Here is a 19,984-nt window from a genome sequence, read left to right as displayed (position 1 = left end):
ATCAATGACAGTGGCTCTTTGGTCCCAAATCTGGGATTAAGGGGCTATTTTCCGTGTTTAAAATGATAAACATTCAACATTGGCCATGCTGTCAAGGAAGCATGATTTGTGCCGCTCTCAAAACAACTGTTAACTCTGAACTGAGAAAACTTGACTTCAGTGAGTTCAAGACAACTGGGAAGTCGGGAATAAACGAGCTCCGACATTGAAAATACATTTTGAACGGTCATCCAACTCGAAATTGTAAATCCGGCCTCTTTCAAGAGCTACGACCTGAAGATCAATGACGTCATCATGATTAAACCTTGTTCCCAGTTGTTTTGAAAGTACCATAAATCCAGAGAATGCCAGACTTTGATGAAAAAAATTGCCCACGAAGGACCGCAGCGCCACCTTCCTGTTGAAGCACAACAAGGTGAATCCAAAAATATATTGCTGCTGTATAAATATTGTTAATATGCCAGGGATATATGTACACTGTAGTCAAATCAAATCAAACCCAATCGAATTTTATTTGTCACATACACCTGGTTAGCAGATGTTAATGCGAGTGTAGCGAAATGCTAGTCAAGAGAGTAATACTAAGTGTATGTTGTGTAGTAAGATGTTAGTAGCCCATGTGCCTCACCCTAATAATTTGGTCTATTTACCCCTCTTAATTTCGCCTACTGTTCTGACTTGGTGGTGCACATGTAGCCTTTAACCTGTTTTAGAGAAATGTAATCATTGAATACTGTAAGAGCTTTCATTTTCTGCTCATGTGCTCCCTTTATTGAATTGGTGTATAGGGAGAACACTGTAAGAATGGCCCATGTTTGGAATTCTGTCGCTGTACATTTCAAAAGTGCTATACAAATAGTTATATTGACTATGTCCGCCCTAGCTTGCTCATTAATGTCTTAATCTAAATTACGTATTGCCTCTTATCCGCTTGTCGTCCCCTTATGCCATAGCTTGTACATCTCAATTGTCATTAGAAACCATATTTGTTTAAGCAAGTCAGCCGTATCAGCTATGTTTGTTTAAAAGTCAGTAAATGAGGCTGAATTAACTGTTTTGCTGCCATACAAAGCTCCTATGTTAGCCAGGTGTAGCAGCAGTAAGATGTTGGGACTGCTGTTGGGACAGCTTTATGTAGGCCCTAACAGTGTGTGGGCACCGTTTATCACCGTTAGTGCAATTAATGCAATTAATGTATTGTTTAGTGTTGTGTACTGGCTTTGCTGGCATGCATCCCACTTTTTTTTTTTGCCCCACTAAGATTTACAGGGAGGTGTCTGTGGCTGTCCCAACATGTGGATTGCTACTGGAGAGTTTTACCCCATTTGACTTGCTGATGGCTTAGAACCGTGTTCCCTAAACATGCATAATGCTTCTACTGTTCCTAGCACAATGAAACCAAAACATTGACTCAACGATTGCAGGATGGAATTGAAAACCACTGGAAAGATTATCTATTATATTGACAAGATATTCAAGTGACCGCTTGAATACATGTCCTCAATGATGGAAGGCAGGCGAGATCAGGTGGGACCATTCTAGCCAATGAGAGGGCAGATGCACGTGTGAACAACAGACACAACTAAGTTGTTTTTCTCAAAGTTGCTGGAATTCCACGTGCATCCACTTATATCAGTACATTTGTAACAGCTTAAACATTATGAAACTTCTATTCGATCAAAGAAGCCTCATGTAATTAGAAACTCTCTCATATACCTCCATAAAAAAGGAGCTTATCTTACGTGGAGAGAATTGACTGCTCTCTTTTTCCCCTTCTCCTGTCTTTCCTAATCTACTTCTCCCTTTTTCCCCTTTCTCTCCAAAACTACTGGTAGCACTTTTAGCTCCGCATGACATGTTTCGATGACACAAGCCTAAATGGCCGTTTTGTCCTCAAAAGCGTGGGCTTTTGGGCTATGATGCCTTGCCTACAGCTAAATTGGCAAGGTCTTTGGTTGCACTGTCAGGAAATTGCATTAATCCAAAACTGGGCTGAAGTAATTTCCCTTGGTTCTTAAAGTGATGCCAGAGCCGAGGCTCAGTCCTGGATAACAGGGACAGGAGGCCTCAGGGCCAGACGAAGCCTCCTCCTCCATCTGCCTCCTAATTGGTTTAATGACTGTAATTATCTGGTGGAGTTCACATTGTGCACCAACGATTAATGGCCCCCAAAACATATGTAGACAGGAGGAAATTAGGGGGGGGGGGCTGCGCAAGACTGTGGAGAAATGAGAAAGAGAAATGGAAGAATGGTCTTATCATTTTTGTGTTTCTTTGTTTTCTGTGAAATGTGCTAAACCCTGAAGGTTCCTATATCCAGAGGAGGTAGCAACACTGGAGAGTGAATAATATTGAAGCGTAATTCTTAAAAGTCTAAACTGTTGGGGGAGGGGTTCTAAGCTGACATGGAATTGTTTTAAGATGGTCATACTATGGCTCATTTAGCTATTTGATTTTTAGGACCCCTTTAGGTATAAAACATACAGTGCCTTGCGAAAGTATTCGGCCCCCTTGAACTTTGCGACCTTTTGCCACATTTCAGGCTTCAAACATAAAGATATAAAACTGTATTTTTTTGTGAAGAATCAACAACAAGTGGGACACAATCATGAAGTGGAACGACATTTATTGGATATTTCAAACTTTTTTAACAAATCAAAAACTGAAAAATTGGGCGTGCAAAATTATTCAGCCCCTTTACTTTCAGTGCAGCAAACTCTCTCCAGAAGTTCAGTGAGGATCTCTGAATGATCCAATGTTGACCTAAATGACTAATGATGATAAATACAATCCACCTGTGTGTAATCAAGTCTCAGTATAAATGCACCTGCACTGTGATAGTCTCAGAGGTCCGTTAAAAGCGCAGAGAGCATCATGAAGAACAAGGAACACACCAGGCAGGTCCGAGATACTGTTGTGAAGAAGTTTAAAGCCGGATTTGGATACAAAAAGATTTTCCAAGCTTTAAACATCCCAAGGAGCACTGTGCAAGCGATAATATTGAAATGGAAGGAGTATCAGACCACTGCAAATCTACCAAGACCTGGCCGTCCCTCTAAACTTTCAGCTCATACAAGGAGAAGACTGATCAGAGATGCAGCCAAGAGGCCCATGATCACTCTGGATGAACTGCAGAGATCTACTGAGGTGGGAGACTCTGTCCATAGGACAACAATCAGTCGAATATTGCACAAATCTGGCCTTTATGGAAGAGTGGCAAGAAGAAAGCCATTTCTTAAAGATATCCATAAAAAGTGTCGTTTAAAGTTTGCCACAAGCCACCTGGGAGACACACCAAACATGTGGAAGAAGGTGCTCTGGTCAGATGAAACCAAAATTGAACTTTTTGGCAGCAATGCAAAACGTTATGTTTGGCGTAAAAGCAACACAGCTCATCACCCTGAACACACCATCCCCACTGTCAAACATGGTGGTGGCAGCATCATGGTTTGGGCCTGCTTTTCTTCAGCAGGGACAGGGAAGATGGTTAAAATTGATGGGAAGATGGATGGAGCCAAATACAGGACCATTCTGGAAGAAAACCGGATGGAGTCTGAGACTGGGACGGAGATTTGTCTTCCAACAAGACAATGATCCAAAACATAAAGCAAAATCTACAATGGAATGGTTCAAAAATAAACATATCCAGGTGGTAGAATGGCCAAGTCAAAGTCCAGACCTGAATCCAATCGGGAATCTGTGGAAAGAACTGAAAACTGCTGTTCACAAATGATCTCCATCCAACCTCACTGAGCTCGAGCTGTTTTGCAAGGAGGAATGGGAAAAACATTTCAGTCTCTCGATGTGCAAAACTGATAGAGACATACCCCAAGCGACTTACAGCTGTAATCGCAGCAAAAGGTGGCGCTACAAAGTATTAACTTAAGGGGGCTGAATAATTTTGCACGCCCAATTTTTCAGTTTTTGATTTGTTAAAAAAGTTTGAAATATCCAATAAATGTCGTTCCACTTCATGATTGTGTCCCACTTGTTGTTGATTCTTCACAAAAAAATACAGTTTTATATCTTTAAAGTTTGAAGCCTGAAATGTGGCAAAAGGTCGCAAAGTTCAAGGGGGCCGAATACTTTCGCAAGGCACTGTATATATATATATATATATATATATATATATATATATATATATAACATGTATTTGATAAAATATTGAATTTGGCCTTTACTACTATAGTTTAGAGAAATGCACTGAATAACACATTCATAAATGGCAAAAAAGACAGTCAAAATATAAATCATAAGAAACAAAGTTTTGAGGTGTCTGTCCTATATCTAGGCGATATAGGAAAGCTCAGGAAATGTATTTTTATTTCTTTACACATATTTTACCCCTTTTTTGGGTAGGCTCAAAACTATCTTCATACTTCCTTTCATTTTTTAAACCGGTACCGGTTACCTTCAGGTGAGTCCCGTGACACTTGTGGTGATCGCAGAGCAAAACGGAGAACACTGCCATGTTTGGGAGAGTCACTCTCCCCTTTCCATAGAGTGGCGACCATAATAGTTTCTAGGTCAAACCGTTCGGATGCTACAGAAGTTTTCATGAGAAGACCGATTTTCAGGATGTCTCATGGTCTGACACACTGCTCTTACTCTGCCACCTTTCACTGCATATGATATAGCTTAAACTGACAGATTGTGATGGGTATTGTTTTTTTTGTGGGTTACTTACTTAGATGGTGCGTCAATCGACTCCAGGGGGTTAAATGGCTAATCCAAATTGAAAATAATTTAAACCGAACCTGGACCCCATATGTACAACTATTTAAGACTATACCACCCAGGCTGTGTGTTGTTAAAATCGAAAGTCTTTTGCAGAGCAAAATCCTCCTGCGATTAAGCACCAGTGAGACTCCACACAGACATATAAATGGCAATTAAACAGTATTCTGTAAAATAGGTAAAAGAAGTTCTGGAGTGAAGACTTTTTCAGAAGCACAGACTGAAACCTTTTATCTCTGTTTTCTGGTACCGCGCCGGGTATGGAAAGGTGTCTCTGGGGCCCGAGCCTAGTACTAGACAACAGAGACAAAAAGTAGCTTTTACCTTCAGTATTCAGGCATCCATTTAAATCATTAATTGTGCTAGCAATCAGAAACACTAGCCTCCCAAGTGGCGCAGCGGTCTAAGGCACAGCAGTGCTTGAAGTGTCACTACAGACCCAGGTTTGATCCCAGGCTGTGTCACAGCTGGCCGTGACCGGGCGACCCATGAGGCGGCGCACAATTGGCCCAACCTCATCCGGGTTAAGGGAGGGTTTAGCCAGCTGGGATTTACTTGTCCCATCGCTCTGTAGTGACTCCTTGTGGTGGGCCTGGGTACCTGAAACCTGACTTCGGTTGCCTGGATGGTGTTTCCTGCAACACATTGGTGCGGCTGGCTTCCAGGTTAAGTGAGCGGTGCGGGTTGGCATGGTTGTGTTTTGCAGGAGGCATGCCTCTCCCGAGTCCGTAGGGGAGTTGCAGCGATCGGACATGACTAACTACCAATTGGGGAGAAAAAGGGGTAAAAGTACCCCAAAAAATGTATGCAATCGGAAACACTTCAATAATCTTAACGTTTTAGATGAAAATGCAAAGAAAACTGGAAAATTGGGGAAAGAGAATCATTTTCAAAAGCATGAGTGTAAGGGAAAGAAAGGAGAGCTGAAAGAAGAAGGAAGACCAATATAGACACAAATTGGAGGATGTGTTTTTTGGTCAGGAACCCATCTCTAAAATTAGTATGGATGTAAATTCCACGGTGTTGCCGGTTTTGAATCCACACATGAAAATGAGAGTTATGCAGAATTAAAAAGGAGTGGACGGGAGAAGTCATACATGAACAGTAGCATGGTCATTTCTTTTCCACAATGGCCATTTTCCAGAAGAACAGAGACATCTTTAAAGCCACAAAAAGCAGGAAAGCTAAAAAGAGGAAAAGCCACAGCGGGCCACCACACAGAAGAATCCACAGGGTAGGCTTTACTTTAACCATGTGTCCCATTCGCAGGCATCGACTCACAGCCTTCAACACAATCACCACACAAACTATTGTGGCCTGCAGCTAAGCCGCGCACAAATATATGCATGCATGCATGCACACACACACACACACACAAACGCACAATGAAATTACTCTACATACAGTCACTGAAAAGTTTCAAGGTTTAATGTCACATGTTGTAATACAGTCAAATGCCTTTCTTGCAAGCTCCAAATCCAAGAATGCACTAATCAATAACAATGTAATACTAAAAATAACAAGGTAGACCAAAAACACACAATATAAAAATAAGAAAAACACAATAAAGTAAGTAAGCATACTTACAAGGTCAGTTCCAGTACCAAATTCACAATGTGCAGGGATACTGGATCGATAGAGGTACATATGTATAGGGGTAAGGTGACTAGGCATCAGAATAAATGGTAAACAGAGTAGCAGCAGTGTATATTTTTTTATTTTACCAGGCAAGTCAACAAATTCTCATTTTCAATGACGGCCTAGGAACAGTGGGTTAACTGCTTGGTTCTGTGCAGAACAACAGATTTTTACCTTGATCTTGCAACCTTTCGGGTACTAGTCCAACGCTCTAACCACTAGGCTACATGCCGTCATATATGATGACTGTATGTGAGTGTGTCTAGGGTCATTATAAATGCATGTGCATATTATGTGTGTTTGAGCAAATGATGAAGTGAGTGTTTGTATGTGTGTTGGAGTATCAGTGTGCATAGTGTGTAGGGCCCTGTCAGGATACATAGACACAGCACAAAAATAAGAAAACAAATACAAAAGGTCAGTCTGTGTAGTCACAGCAACTGTTTGTTGGCTTAAATACATTCACATGGATTCCCATACAAACATCGATACACACATTTAGCAAAGAAATAGCTTGTGGTTCTGCTCTTGTTTTTCACTCTGGGACCATTTAAAGAAAGGTTCCACCACATATGAGAACCCTAAGGATGGAAAATGGTAGACTTTCTTGACCATTTCTAGGCATTGCATGTGCCTTAGAACACACTGTGTTCTAGGCTAAGTCAAGGACAAAGACCATGACAAGGTCATGCTTACATGACTATCACTGTTCCCATGCTCGGTCTACCTGTTAGTTCTGTGTTGGCCGACTTTCCCAGCTATATTCATTCCGTATTTAAATATTTACATAACTTTTCTCCTATGTTCATCTTATCTAATGGAAGGCATTATAGGCTTTGTTACCTGCATTAATCAATCCCAGCTAATTCAAAATGGACAACGCCAGACCCCAAGGTCAGCCTGAATGAGATTAGGAGAGGCTTGGTCAACACCACAAAGTGCAATTTAGAGAAGGGCAGGTCTGGTCTTGCTAGACTGCATGGCACAGCGGTTTTCAGTCATCTGCATTTTGACCCGACTCATTAGAGATCTTAAATCTCGAAAAGTCAATGATGCCAGTTGAGTAAGTGGCTAATGATCGGTCTTATTATTTTGAGTTAAACATAAGCCTAAAGTTCTTGGGAGAAGTTCTGATACTACGCTGGTGATTTCCCAAATGGGGAAAGTCATTTAATTGTAGATCATCATCTCTTTTGAAACAAACAAAAGCACAAGATAATGATCAAGAAATTGAAATCCAACTTTTCACTGTTAATTTATTTGCTATGATAATCTAATGCCCTTTCTATCTCAAATGATTTCAGTGATGTTGACACGAACTGCATTCATATCAAGCCAATACTGGAATTAAGTTATTGTAACGCTCTACTCTTTAACATAAGCAAATAGATGTTTGTGACTCAAAATGAGTAAACAGCCACATTAAAATGCTATCCAGGTTTAGTTTTACACATTCTTTCCCATGTAGCCAATCTGGGGGAAAAAAACAAGGATCCAGAAAATCTAAATCCTCAGTACTGTGTGTGTGTAAAATACAATCAATAAGTGAACAATGCAAAAGGAAGTCAAATTTCAGGCTTTATTGTAAGTGGTGTTTTTTGGCGCGTCAATCATTGGTCAACGGCAACGAATGGAATCAAATATGAATGAAGGGCAACGAATAGTTTGTGACAAGACAACCTTCAATTACGAATAAATCCCAGCTTTGTGTAATTATGAACAATAAATAAAAGTAAAAAATAAATAGACTATTAAATAAAGTATAAAACAAAGTTTACTTTTGAAATCAAGAAATGGTTCATTTGTCTGTAAGACAGCAACAATAAGAGTGATGTAACTTTGATGAAAGTTACCTAAATTGAACATAAAATTTGTAATTTTCCTATAAAAAGCAGTAAAATATGCTTACAAAGTCCAATTATACAAAAGGCAATAAACCCCTCCCCCCCAGAAAATCCCTTTTCCAAATGAAAATCTAGTAAACTAATAAAAAAAAGTACTATAGACTTCTATATTCATAAATGAAACAAGGAGCATAAGATGTGAAATAAGACGATCCAAAAAAGTTAAAGCAAAAAGTCAAGTAGTGAAGAGAGAGTGACTAACAAACCGTCATCTTTTTAGAGCATTGGGATAAATGATGCACACCGTCTTTTGGATATAGGCTGGTACCAGATCTGTTTGTGCTCTTGCCAACTCTATTGTTTGGTGTGTTGGCAAGAGCACAAACTGATCTGGGAAAACTATTGGATATGGATGAGCTGGTCAATTAAGACTGAAGAAAACTGATACTTTCTTGGCATTACCAGAAGCAAGCACTTTATCAATGAAATGCATTGAGAGGAAAAATAATACAATGGTATTATTATCTGCATTCTCAAAGCAAATTGTTTCATCCCATAAAACACTTGTTACTAAACACCAAAATAAGAAATAAGGATAAAGCAATTAGAAAAAGAAAAGAATGATAAATCTAAGTTGATTTAAAAAAAAATACTTTTACTGTCACATTGAAATTGCATATCAAACTACACTTTACATTCTCTGAAATCATCGCAACAAGCATTTCTAATCCTAAATCTATTTAATTCAAACATGTTGGGCACTTGATAAAGCTTGACACAATACCTTTCAAAATTAAATCCATCATTAAATGGGTCGTTCCACCAAATAGGTACCTTTTAAGTAGCGTAACTTGGTGAAAATAAATGTTTTATTTCACATAATCATAACATTCTGTCATAAAGAGGACATGTTCAAAATATATATATATATATTTTTAAATCCCCATCTCAGAGGTTAAATTAAAAAATGACTATATTAACTGCCAAATAAAGTAACAGGGTTGACGACTTAACCTTAAAGCAGCCATAAATCCCCTTATGACAGAGGGAATGGAAGCTTGTGTGCAGCAGTGGCAATTTCACAAACAATGAAATTGTTCAAAGATTTCTAGCCTGTCTATCCATGGGTAACAGGGTTGACGTATTATACTCGACCCACTCAGTCTTCCAACACAAAACGGCCAAAATGAGTAGAACTAGCTCACCTGCTTTCAGATTTTACTATTAAATGTTCAATGTCTCTTTTGAAACAATGTTTTTCCAACATGGAATAGTTTCACCATATTAAAACGATAGTTCATTTCACATAACAGGGTTAAACATAAAATAAGGGACAGGTGTTTAAAAAAAGAAGGAAAAAAAAGTAATGAAATCACTGACATTAAATAAATAATAATCTTGAGAAATGACTGTCAAAGCCTCAAAATAACTAGGGCTTACAATGATGGTGATCATTTGGAGAAATGTTGGGGTTAAGTGGGTTAAAATCTTCCTAGGGAGTCAAAGAGGATAAACTGAGGGACATGTCAAAATGATGCATTTTGGCACTTTAGCAAGTATTCATTCACATAAAAAAATCAGATTTGTTGTATTTTCCACGTGGTCTATATTAAATATAACATGTTTATTATTTGTGCACAATGTCTACTTAAAATATCAAAGTGACGAAAAAGAACTAATTTCGTGGAACGACCCAAATATAAACAAATTCTTTCAGCTGCCTCATTTTTATTTCAAATGATCTTCCTATGGCATGATGATAATAATAATGGCAAGAAGATAGATGTTTTTAGATGAGACAACTCATCCCAATTGTTACTTATTTAAGTGCTTCAATGTAAGTGATGTTCTTGATCCCAATCAATTAACACAAGCGTTTGCGGCCAGTTAAACTGAACATGAGGAGTACCTCATATCTTTTCACGTTATTTTCATATAAACTCAAATTCATATGATAGCTTAACATCTAAATCAAGCCCAGATAAGGCACAACAGTAGCCAAAAACATCCCAAACTGGACTAAGACAATAACCTCAAGACTGTGGCATACACAAATGCACCATCATGTTAACATACATCCTGCCCAGGCCCATTCAGGTCCACTCTCTGCTTCGAGTCCATTCTCATTAGTTTAGCAAGAGATTACATGGACCACAATGCATTTCACTGGCACCAACACCGCCAAACTCATACCCAAAAGGCCACAGCAGTCCACTTCACACAAATAATTGCTTTGGTGTAAGTGGTTGTGACTTCTTAATTTGATCTTCTCAATATTAGTTGCTATGGAAACAAGAGACAACCTCGGTACAAGCTATTCCAAGACTTTTATCACTTGATTAGTTTCAGGGGAGAGAGGGGAAGCATGCAAACAAAATATTAACAAAGATTGGGGATTGAACTGTATCTATACAACTGACATGGATAATAACATATATACAGTATATAATATACACAGTCTAATCAATACATCTATTGTTGTAAAAATACTCCATTCCTTTTTTTTATTTTTTAGATACGCTTAACAAGTCTGTTAGAAATCTTTAAGATTGCACAGTATTGTCAGTCTCTTTTGGCTAGACCATGCCCCTAAGAAGTTTTCAGTTTGTCTGTCCAAAGCCGTCCCCGCAGCTCCGCTCCAGTCCAGTCCAACACAGAGTTCAAAGTTCAGTCAAAGTGCTGCCCAACTCAAATTCCTGCACCACTAGCATTGGGTCACACTGCAAATACACTCAGGGTGCTGGTCTGGTCTTTCAAGCCCAGGATGCTGTATGCAATTCTCTTCAGGTGGCCGGGCAGTCTTACGCCAATGTTCTTGATATCCCTGTGAAAAAGAAAGCAATTCAGATATAAAGCCACTGGATAGCAACGGAGGAATTCACACCTTGACCTGGTTTGGATTCTCTTCAAACACATTCTTCAGTGTTCCCTTCCTTTAGGTAATATATATGAAACTGGATGTGAAAGCAAAGCTAGTACCCTATTGAAAATAACCTCTAGGGACTAGCCAGGAGGACAGTTTCTAATTTTCAAGAAAGAGCAAACATGAGGCAAACCCCTCAGACAGGCACACGTGACAGAGTCTGGTGAAGGTGTGCCACATCCAAGTCCCTCATTTCCAGGTTTAATTACAGTCTTAATTAGTTAATGAGGATTCTCCATATCGCCTATGAATCAGTTGCCTGGCAAGCAGAGGGAGTGTCGTAAATAGTTCAGTCGAGTGCTTCCAGATGACAAGAGATGGAGCATGGGACCGTAAAATCTCACCATGGAATATGACACACACTTCAAAAGAGGTTTCCCGTTTCCGCACAGCCCTCTTTCTTAGGATTAAAAGGAAAGCCTCGTCGGTAGATATGTTCTGTAGACTATCTACCTCCCAGATACTGTGTTTATTGAATGAGTGATATATTTCTGGTTACAGTGCATTCGTCTGGGTATTTTGTTCATTTTTTGGGGTGTGCGTTGGTGCAAAGTCCTCTCCTTATCCACAAATGTGCTACGCTTTCTTAATTTCCCTTATCTCCACATTGCCCCTTCTAGTGTAGTGGCTGTCCTCTCGTCTTATCCTCCTCCTCCTTTCCTTTCATGTTGCATAAGCCATGAGGGCCTTTGCCCTACACAGCCAGGACCAGCGGTTTCAGGCTGCTGCAGAAGTGCTGCCCTGGGCTGCTGGTGTGGGCAAAGGAGGGATGGAGGAATAATTGAAAAAAGGAAGGGAGGGAGAAAGAGGGGAGTGAGCCAATCACAAGTCACCACCACAAGGCCACCACAAACGAGCCTGCTCTTTCTCGCACTCCATTATTTTTTTCCATCTCACTAGTTTTCTTGAGTTGTAGAGAGGCCAGAGTTTATATTGTCCGTAAACGGTTCTCTGGCTGTCGAAAGCTCCTTTTTCAAAATCAAAACTCCAAACACTTGGAAAACTAAGGACTTAGCTTGGGAACCAGTTGTTCTACATTGTGCAAATAGTGTATACATCTCTATTTAATATATTCCTATACTCTCATCCAATCTTAAATTTGTCTTGTTTGTGATCAATTGTTTTGATGAACATCATCTCATTAAGTAACAGACAGAATGTCCCACAATCTAATAAAAAGCTTTAAAAAAAACACTACTCACACATTCTTCATCTGCAGCACCTGGTCCATGGTGACCACTCCAGCGCAGGTGAAGTTCTCACTGTACTGGCTCATCTTGATGGACTCCAGCCACTCTGACACCGACCTGAAGGGTAAGCCGTCCGAACCACTTGTGCTGGGCAGGCGGATGGATACGCTGGAGGAGGGAAAGTAGGGCAGAGTGAGTGATCATCACCAGCTGCCCGACAATAGACAGAGATGACTGATTACCCAGCGAGGAAACGGTGAGATAAAAACCGGTTGGTGAAGCTATTGGGAAACTGACAGATCTTTGTCTTTTGTGTCTAAAACATGTTCAGACACCAGCACACATACAGAGAAGTCAAGTAGCATAGTGGTTAGAGCGTTCAGTCAGTAACCGAAAGGTTGCCAATTCAAATCCCGAGCAGACAAGGTGAAAAACCTGTCGATGTGCCCGTGAGCAAGGCACTTAACCCCAATTGCTCCAGAGTTGCTGTTGATTTAAAAAAAATATATATATTTAACCTTTATTTAACTAGGCAACATAACTTTGTAAGGCACTACATCGCAGTGCAAGAGGCATCACTATAGTTCCTGGTTCGAATCCAGGCTGTATCACATCCGGCTGTGATTGGGAGTCCTATAGGGCGGCATACAGCGTCGTCGGGGTTTGGCCGGAGTAGGCAGTCATTGTAAATAAGACGGCCTACTCCGGCCAAACCCCAACGATACTGGGCCAAATTGTGCACCGCCCTATGGGACTCCCAATAACGTCCGGATTTGAACCAAGTACTATAGTGATGCCTCTTGCACTGAGATGTAGTGCCTCAGACCGCTGTGTCACTCGGGAGCCCAAAGTAGGGCTGATGGGATATGCAATAAACACATTTCCAATTCACAGATGAGTGTTAACACACTTGTACATGTGTGAAATTGGACAAATATAAGCACCCAACAAATTATTATTAAACATGCACACATTATGCTGCCACATTATCCTCCTAATAATTAGCTTTTTCTTGTGCTCCACTCGATTTCACCGTTTCATGGATATACTTTGCTGTGTAATTTCCTTCTAGAGAGTAAAGGACTCATACCGGGGGTCGAAGTCTGCGATAGCCTTCAAGGACTCGGGGCTCCTGAGCAGTTTGTCCAGCAGGCTGACGATGTCCGGGAAACGGGGCCTCTTGGAGCGGTCCTGCAGCCAGCACTGCAGCATGAGCTGGTAGACAGCTGATGGGCAGTCCATGGGCGCTGGCAGCCTGAATGCCTCGTTGATGGCCTTCATCACCTGACAACCAGAGGCTAGAGGTTAAGTTTAGTTTATTCGCACCAAAGAAAACAAGTAATAGACAACAATACAGAAAATACATTTAAAAAATAAACGGTGTGCAGGTGTGGTTGGATGCCCAAGGGCTGATATGAAAGCCACACCACAAAACTATTATACAATACAAAAGTACACAAATAAAAAAGGTTTGTTAAAACAGATAACAAAACCTACAAATTATAAATGTATAAATTAATTGATTAGTAATCCACAAAAAGTTATATATATTTTTTAAAGCAGTGGTGGAAAAAGTACCCAATAAGTAAAATGACTAAAGTAAAAGTGAAAGTCACCCAGTAAAATACTACTTGAGTAAAATAAATAAGTAAATATACTTAAGTATCAAAAGTAAATGTATGTGCGCGCATGTGAGTGTTAGGCTATATGGAGGAGATTACTGAGTAGTTCGTTTCATCAGGCTGACCCCCAGTCTTTGCTTGAAGTTACTGAGGGATGATGATGTTTTGGCAATGTGAAGATAATTCCAGAGTATGGTACCTCTCTATCCAATAGAGAATTGACTATGTGAAGTGCGGCAGTGCACTTTGAGACCCTACACTTGAATTGAGTTTCACTGAGCTGTTATGATAGTTGGCACTAGCATTCCTGTTAGCTGTTACTTCATGGGTTTCCATTGGTTTACGTTAGTGTTAGCAGTGTGGCTCTAATTGGATATAAGGCTTCCTGCCTTGTTTGGCTTAGTTAGCATTAGTATTGTAGTGTACCTCGCAGTTGCTCATGTCCCAGTAGGGGCGCTCGCCAAAGGCCATGACTTCCCACATGACGATGCCGAAGCTCCACACGTCGCTGGCCGAGGTGAATTTTCTGTAGGCAATGGCCTCTGGGGCTGTCCAGCGGATGGGGATCTTACCACCCTGTTGGAGGGGAACCAAGTGTACAATTCACTCAGGTCAGAGGCCAAAAAATACATTGTTTTGTTCAATTAAATTAAGGTACATCTAATTCAATGACAGTCCTCTATGAGCAGTTTACACTGAAATACACTGCTAACAAGGCAAAGGTGTTTGCAAGAGCTGAGTAAAGCCAAACGTTGCAACATGCAATGTTAACTCACGCTGGTGGTGTAGGTGCCCTCAGGGTCGTCCTCCAGCACTCGGGACAGGCCGAAGTCAGACACCTTACACTCCAGGTTGTTGTTGACCAGGATGTTGCGGGCAGCCAGGTCCCGGTGAACGTAGCTCATGTCAGACAGGTACTTCATGCCAGCGGCGATGCCATGCATCATGCCCACCAGCTGGAAGGAGGGCATCTCGCCATCACGATCCTGAAGGGGAAACACATTGTAACACACACATACTGTTAGAGAGAAATATTTTGAAGCTGTGGTAACTTGATCTGTAGTAAGTCTGTCTTTCACTTATAAAGGTAACTTGCATATGATGTACTGTAGGCCTAGTCACCTTTAGGTACTTGTCCAGTGCGCCGTTCTCCATATACTCAGTCACAATCATGGCATGCTTGACTGGAACCAAAAAAGGGCATAAATACTGTTAACTACTGCACAAAACAGACAGGAAATATATACATATAGAATTTATATATAGACAGGTCAAGTGAATGCTTCACAGGAGAATATTCTTGGTAAAGGTCGTAGGCTAACAGAGCCTTCTTACATTTGGTGACGACTCCCTCCAGGCGAATGATGTTCTGGTGGGAGAACTGTCCCATGATGCTCGCTTCTGACAGGAAGTCCTGCCTCTGCTTCTCTGAGTAGCCCGGCTTCAGCGTCTTAATGGCCACCGCCCCCTCCTTCCGCCCTGGCGCTTTCAGAATACCACGGTACACCTCTCCAAACTCCCCTAGAGGCGTTGAGGAAAATGGTTTTAAAACCCATAGACAAAATTGAGCAATATTTCAAGCACTATCCTTTATAGGGATTTGGCTTACAGTGTTTCTCAAGTCTCAGGCGTTTGGGAAATTAGTTAAGGGGAAAGTAAACAAGGAAGGTGTCATGAGTGGTTTTGCTCTGGGGACATTCACAGAGGTGTGTTATTGTGGGATTGTGTAAAAAAATAAAATCGGAGTCTCCATCTCCCATCGGTTGACGCCTGTGGCGTGTTTGGGAGCATGGGAATCAGCTGTCACACAGGGGAGGGCCGAGCACAGTCGTGGGAAGGGGGGGGTTCAAAGGGCAGATGTGGTCACACTGCAATAAACCCATCATCTGAGAAGTAGGAGTTTGGGCCCAAGGAGGTATAGTATAGCCTCTTAAATACTCAGTTTTCTGCTTCAGATACTTCTGTTTATCTTAATTATTATTGCAGATTTGGGTCTTTTGAGACAAAGCACTGGTCCCCAAAGCCAAGCAATTGCCGCACCAAATTATGTCTAAACATGCAGGGTGAGGACTTAATCCATTGATACTAATCTGGATGGTCTACCCACTGTCACTCAAGAGCACAAGCTGTAGCACTAATGCAACTGAAAATAAACAGATTTACTTGGATTGAAAATCCCTTTAACACCTTCGTCCTAAGCACATTGTTTTAACTGGGTTCTCACTCACCTGCTCCAATGACTTTCTGCTTGGTCACATGGCTGGGATGGATCTCGCTGGCAAACTTGAGGATGGCCATGTTGGGGTCCTCGTACGTGTGCGGATCCACATAGGTCTTCAGCGGCTTCAGTTGCTCTGGAGAAGAATATGAATAGATAGACCTTATTGAAAGAACGATACAAATACATGACAGACACAGGGGGGGTACTTATTTTCTTTTGTCTACCTGAGCTAGAGAAGTAAGTATCCTCTGGTCCTTGTCTTGTATGAGATCGCCTTCTCCTGAATAACAGAAAATAAACATCAGTAATTATCATCTCACTTCAAAACCCCCAAAAAGTCAGTTTCTCTTTTATCCTATCCTTTTTATCATTTCCAGCTAGTTTCAAAAGGCACCTAAGTCATTGGTGTGTGCCACCTCAATTCACAGAGGGAACACTTTGATAAAAGACTGGAGCCTGTCTGTGTTTGCTAAGCTGTGTCAGAGACAGACCTGAAGGACACAGACAGAGATGGCGGTGTGCTGCTGTGCTGAAGGAGCAGGGTCACCTCTAGCTTCTACAGAAAGAGCCAACCAGCTCTTATCCTAAAACAATGTGCCACTTGGGCCCGCTTCAATTTAAATCCACTACTTGTTAGAGTACACTCACTGAGCAACGACAAGCCAAACTCAACACTAATTCTCCCCTAGTGAGTGCTGGATAACAGATAAGAGTGAGAGTAGCATAAGTATAAGGGGAGAGAGGGGTGGAGAGGTGGCTAAAAGGAAAGAAAGGTCATTTGAAGCATTGACAAAGGAAAGAGATGAATGTGAAAGGAAACCAGTGAAGGGGTGTTATGAATGTGCTTTAAAAAATGACGAGGGGGGAAAAGAAGGTTGTTGCTGACCGTTTGCGTATGAGCAGGACGACCACCACAATCATCAACATGGCCGCTCCGCCAACTGCTGCTCCGAATATGACCCCTGTGTTGCTCTGGGACAGTGGCACTGTGGCACAACAACAAACAAACACTTACACAATGGTAACACACACACACACACACAGCTGCACCATTGATTTTAACACACACACCATTGATTTTAACACACACACACACCATTGATTTTAACACACACACCATTGATTAACACACACACACACACCATTGATTTTAACACACACACACACACCATTGATTTTAACACACACACACACACACACACCATTGATTTTATCACACACACCATTGATTTTATCACACACACACACCATTGATTTTATCACACACACACACACCATTGATTTTAACACACACACACACACACCATTGATTTTAACACACACACACACACCATTGATTTTAACACACACACACACACACACCATTGATTTTATCACACACACCATTGATTTTATCACACACACACCATTGATTTTAACACACACACACACACCACACACACACCATTGATTTTATCACACACACCATTGATTTTAACACACACACACCATTGATTTTAACACACACACACACACACCATTGATTTTAACACACACACACACCATTGATTTTAACACACACACACACCATTGATTTTAACACACACACACACACACACCATTGATTTTAACACACACACACCATTGATTTTAACACACACACACACACACACACACACACACCATTGATTTTAACACACACACACACACACACACCATTGATTTTAACACACACACACACACCATTGATTTTACACACACACACACACCATTGATTTTAACACTTTTAACACACACACACCATTGATTTTACACACACCATTGATTTTAACACACACACAGCATTGATTTTAACACACACACACCATTGATTTTAACACACACACCATTGATTTTAACACACACACACCATTGATTTTAACACACACACACCATTGATTTTAACACACACACACACACACACACCATTGATTTTAACACACACACCATTGATTTTAACACACACACACACCACACACACACCATTGATTTTAACACACACACACCATTGATTTTAACACACACACACCATTGATTTTAACACACACACACCATTAATTTTAACACACACACACCATTGATTTTAACACACACACACCATTGATTTTAACACACACACACCATTGATTTTAACACACACACACACACCATTGATTTTAACACACACACACACACCATTGATTTTAACACACACACACACCATTGATTTTAACACACACACCATTGATTTTAACACACACACAACATTGATTTTAACACACACACAACATTGATTTTACACACACACACACACACACACACCACACACACACACCATTGATTTTACACACACACACCATTGATTTTACACACACACACACACACCATTGATTTTAACACACACACACCATTGATTTTAACACACACACACACACACACACACCATTGATTTTAACACACACACACACACACACACACACCATTGATTTTAACACACACACACCATTGATTTTAACACACACACACACACACACACACACCATTGATTTTAACACACACACCATTGATTTTAACACACACACACCATTGATTTTAACACACACACACACACACACACACACACACACACCATTGATTTTAACACACACACACCATTGATTTTAACACACACACACACACACCATTGATTTTAACACACACACACACACACACCATTGATTTTAACACACACACACACCATTGATTTTAACACACACACCATTGATTTTAACACACACACCATTGATTTTAACACACACACACACACACACACACACACACACACCATTGATTTTAACACACACACACCATTGATTTTAACACACACACACCATTGATTTTAACACACACACCATTGATTTTAACACACACACCATTGATTTTAACACACACACAAACACACACACCATTGATTTTAACACACACACACACACCATTGATTTTAACACACACACCATTGATTTTAACACACACACACCATTGATTTTAACACACACACACCATTGATTTTCACACACACACACACACACACACCATTGATTTTAACACACACACACCATTGATTTTACACACACACACACACACACACACCATTGATTTTAACACACACACACCATTGATTTTAACACACACACACACACACACACCATTGATTTTAACACACACACACACACACCATTGATTTTAACACACACACACACACACCATTGATTTTAACACACACACACACACACACCATTGATTTTAACACACACACCATTGATTTTAACACACACACACCATTGATTTTAACACACACACACACCATTGATTTTAACACACACACACACACACACACACACCATTGATTTTAACACACACACACCATTGATTTTAACTAACACACACCATTGATTTTAACACACACCATTGATTTTAACACACACCATTGATTTTAACACACACCATTGATTTTAACACACACACACACACACACACACAAGCTGCAGTAATTCAAATAAATGAATAATTAAATGCACAAATAAATAAATACACATAAATAGATAAATAAATGGATGAATGATTGCACACAGACAGGCTGTGAATGCGCCAGGAATGAGCCTGCACTTTCTGCCGTTTCCCCAAGGTGTCTGCAGCATTGTGACGTATTTGTAGGCATATCATTGGAAGATTGACCATATAAGAGACTACATTTACCAGGTGTCCGCCCGGTGTCCTCCGGCGAAATTATTGCGTAATCTCCAGGTCCATGCGCGTTCCATTTTCTTCAGAAG

At 40.6% G+C, this 19,984-nt stretch overlaps 1 protein-coding gene across 1 annotated transcript in view; it reads right to left on the bottom strand.

Moving 5' to 3' along the window:
• Positions 1-7,940: 7,940 nt before the first annotated feature.
• The window catches only part of epha2b (eph receptor A2 b), a 33,116-nt gene continuing 21,072 nt past the window's right edge, over positions 7,941-19,984 (bottom strand). The window contains exons 8-17 of the mRNA XM_029621997.2: positions 17,062-17,161; positions 16,400-16,455; positions 16,183-16,308; positions 15,290-15,475; positions 15,077-15,138; positions 14,731-14,940; positions 14,381-14,530; positions 13,423-13,616; positions 12,345-12,500; positions 7,941-11,043 (exon numbers count right to left, since the gene is read on the bottom strand). Of these exons, the coding sequence (XP_029477857.1) occupies positions 10,935-11,043; positions 12,345-12,500; positions 13,423-13,616; positions 14,381-14,530; positions 14,731-14,940; positions 15,077-15,138; positions 15,290-15,475; positions 16,183-16,308; positions 16,400-16,455; positions 17,062-17,161 (1,349 nt within the window). The 3' untranslated portion in view covers positions 7,941-10,934. The remainder of the gene's footprint in view (positions 11,044-12,344; positions 12,501-13,422; positions 13,617-14,380; positions 14,531-14,730; positions 14,941-15,076; positions 15,139-15,289; positions 15,476-16,182; positions 16,309-16,399; positions 16,456-17,061; positions 17,162-19,984) is intronic.

This window comes from Oncorhynchus nerka, linkage group LG20, assembly GCF_034236695.1.
Source record: "Oncorhynchus nerka isolate Pitt River linkage group LG20, Oner_Uvic_2.0, whole genome shotgun sequence".
In the NCBI taxonomy this organism is placed as follows: Eukaryota; Metazoa; Chordata; class Actinopteri; order Salmoniformes; family Salmonidae; genus Oncorhynchus; species Oncorhynchus nerka.
Note: the sequence above shows the minus strand (reverse complement) of the source record. Positions and strands in the feature narration are given on the sequence as shown.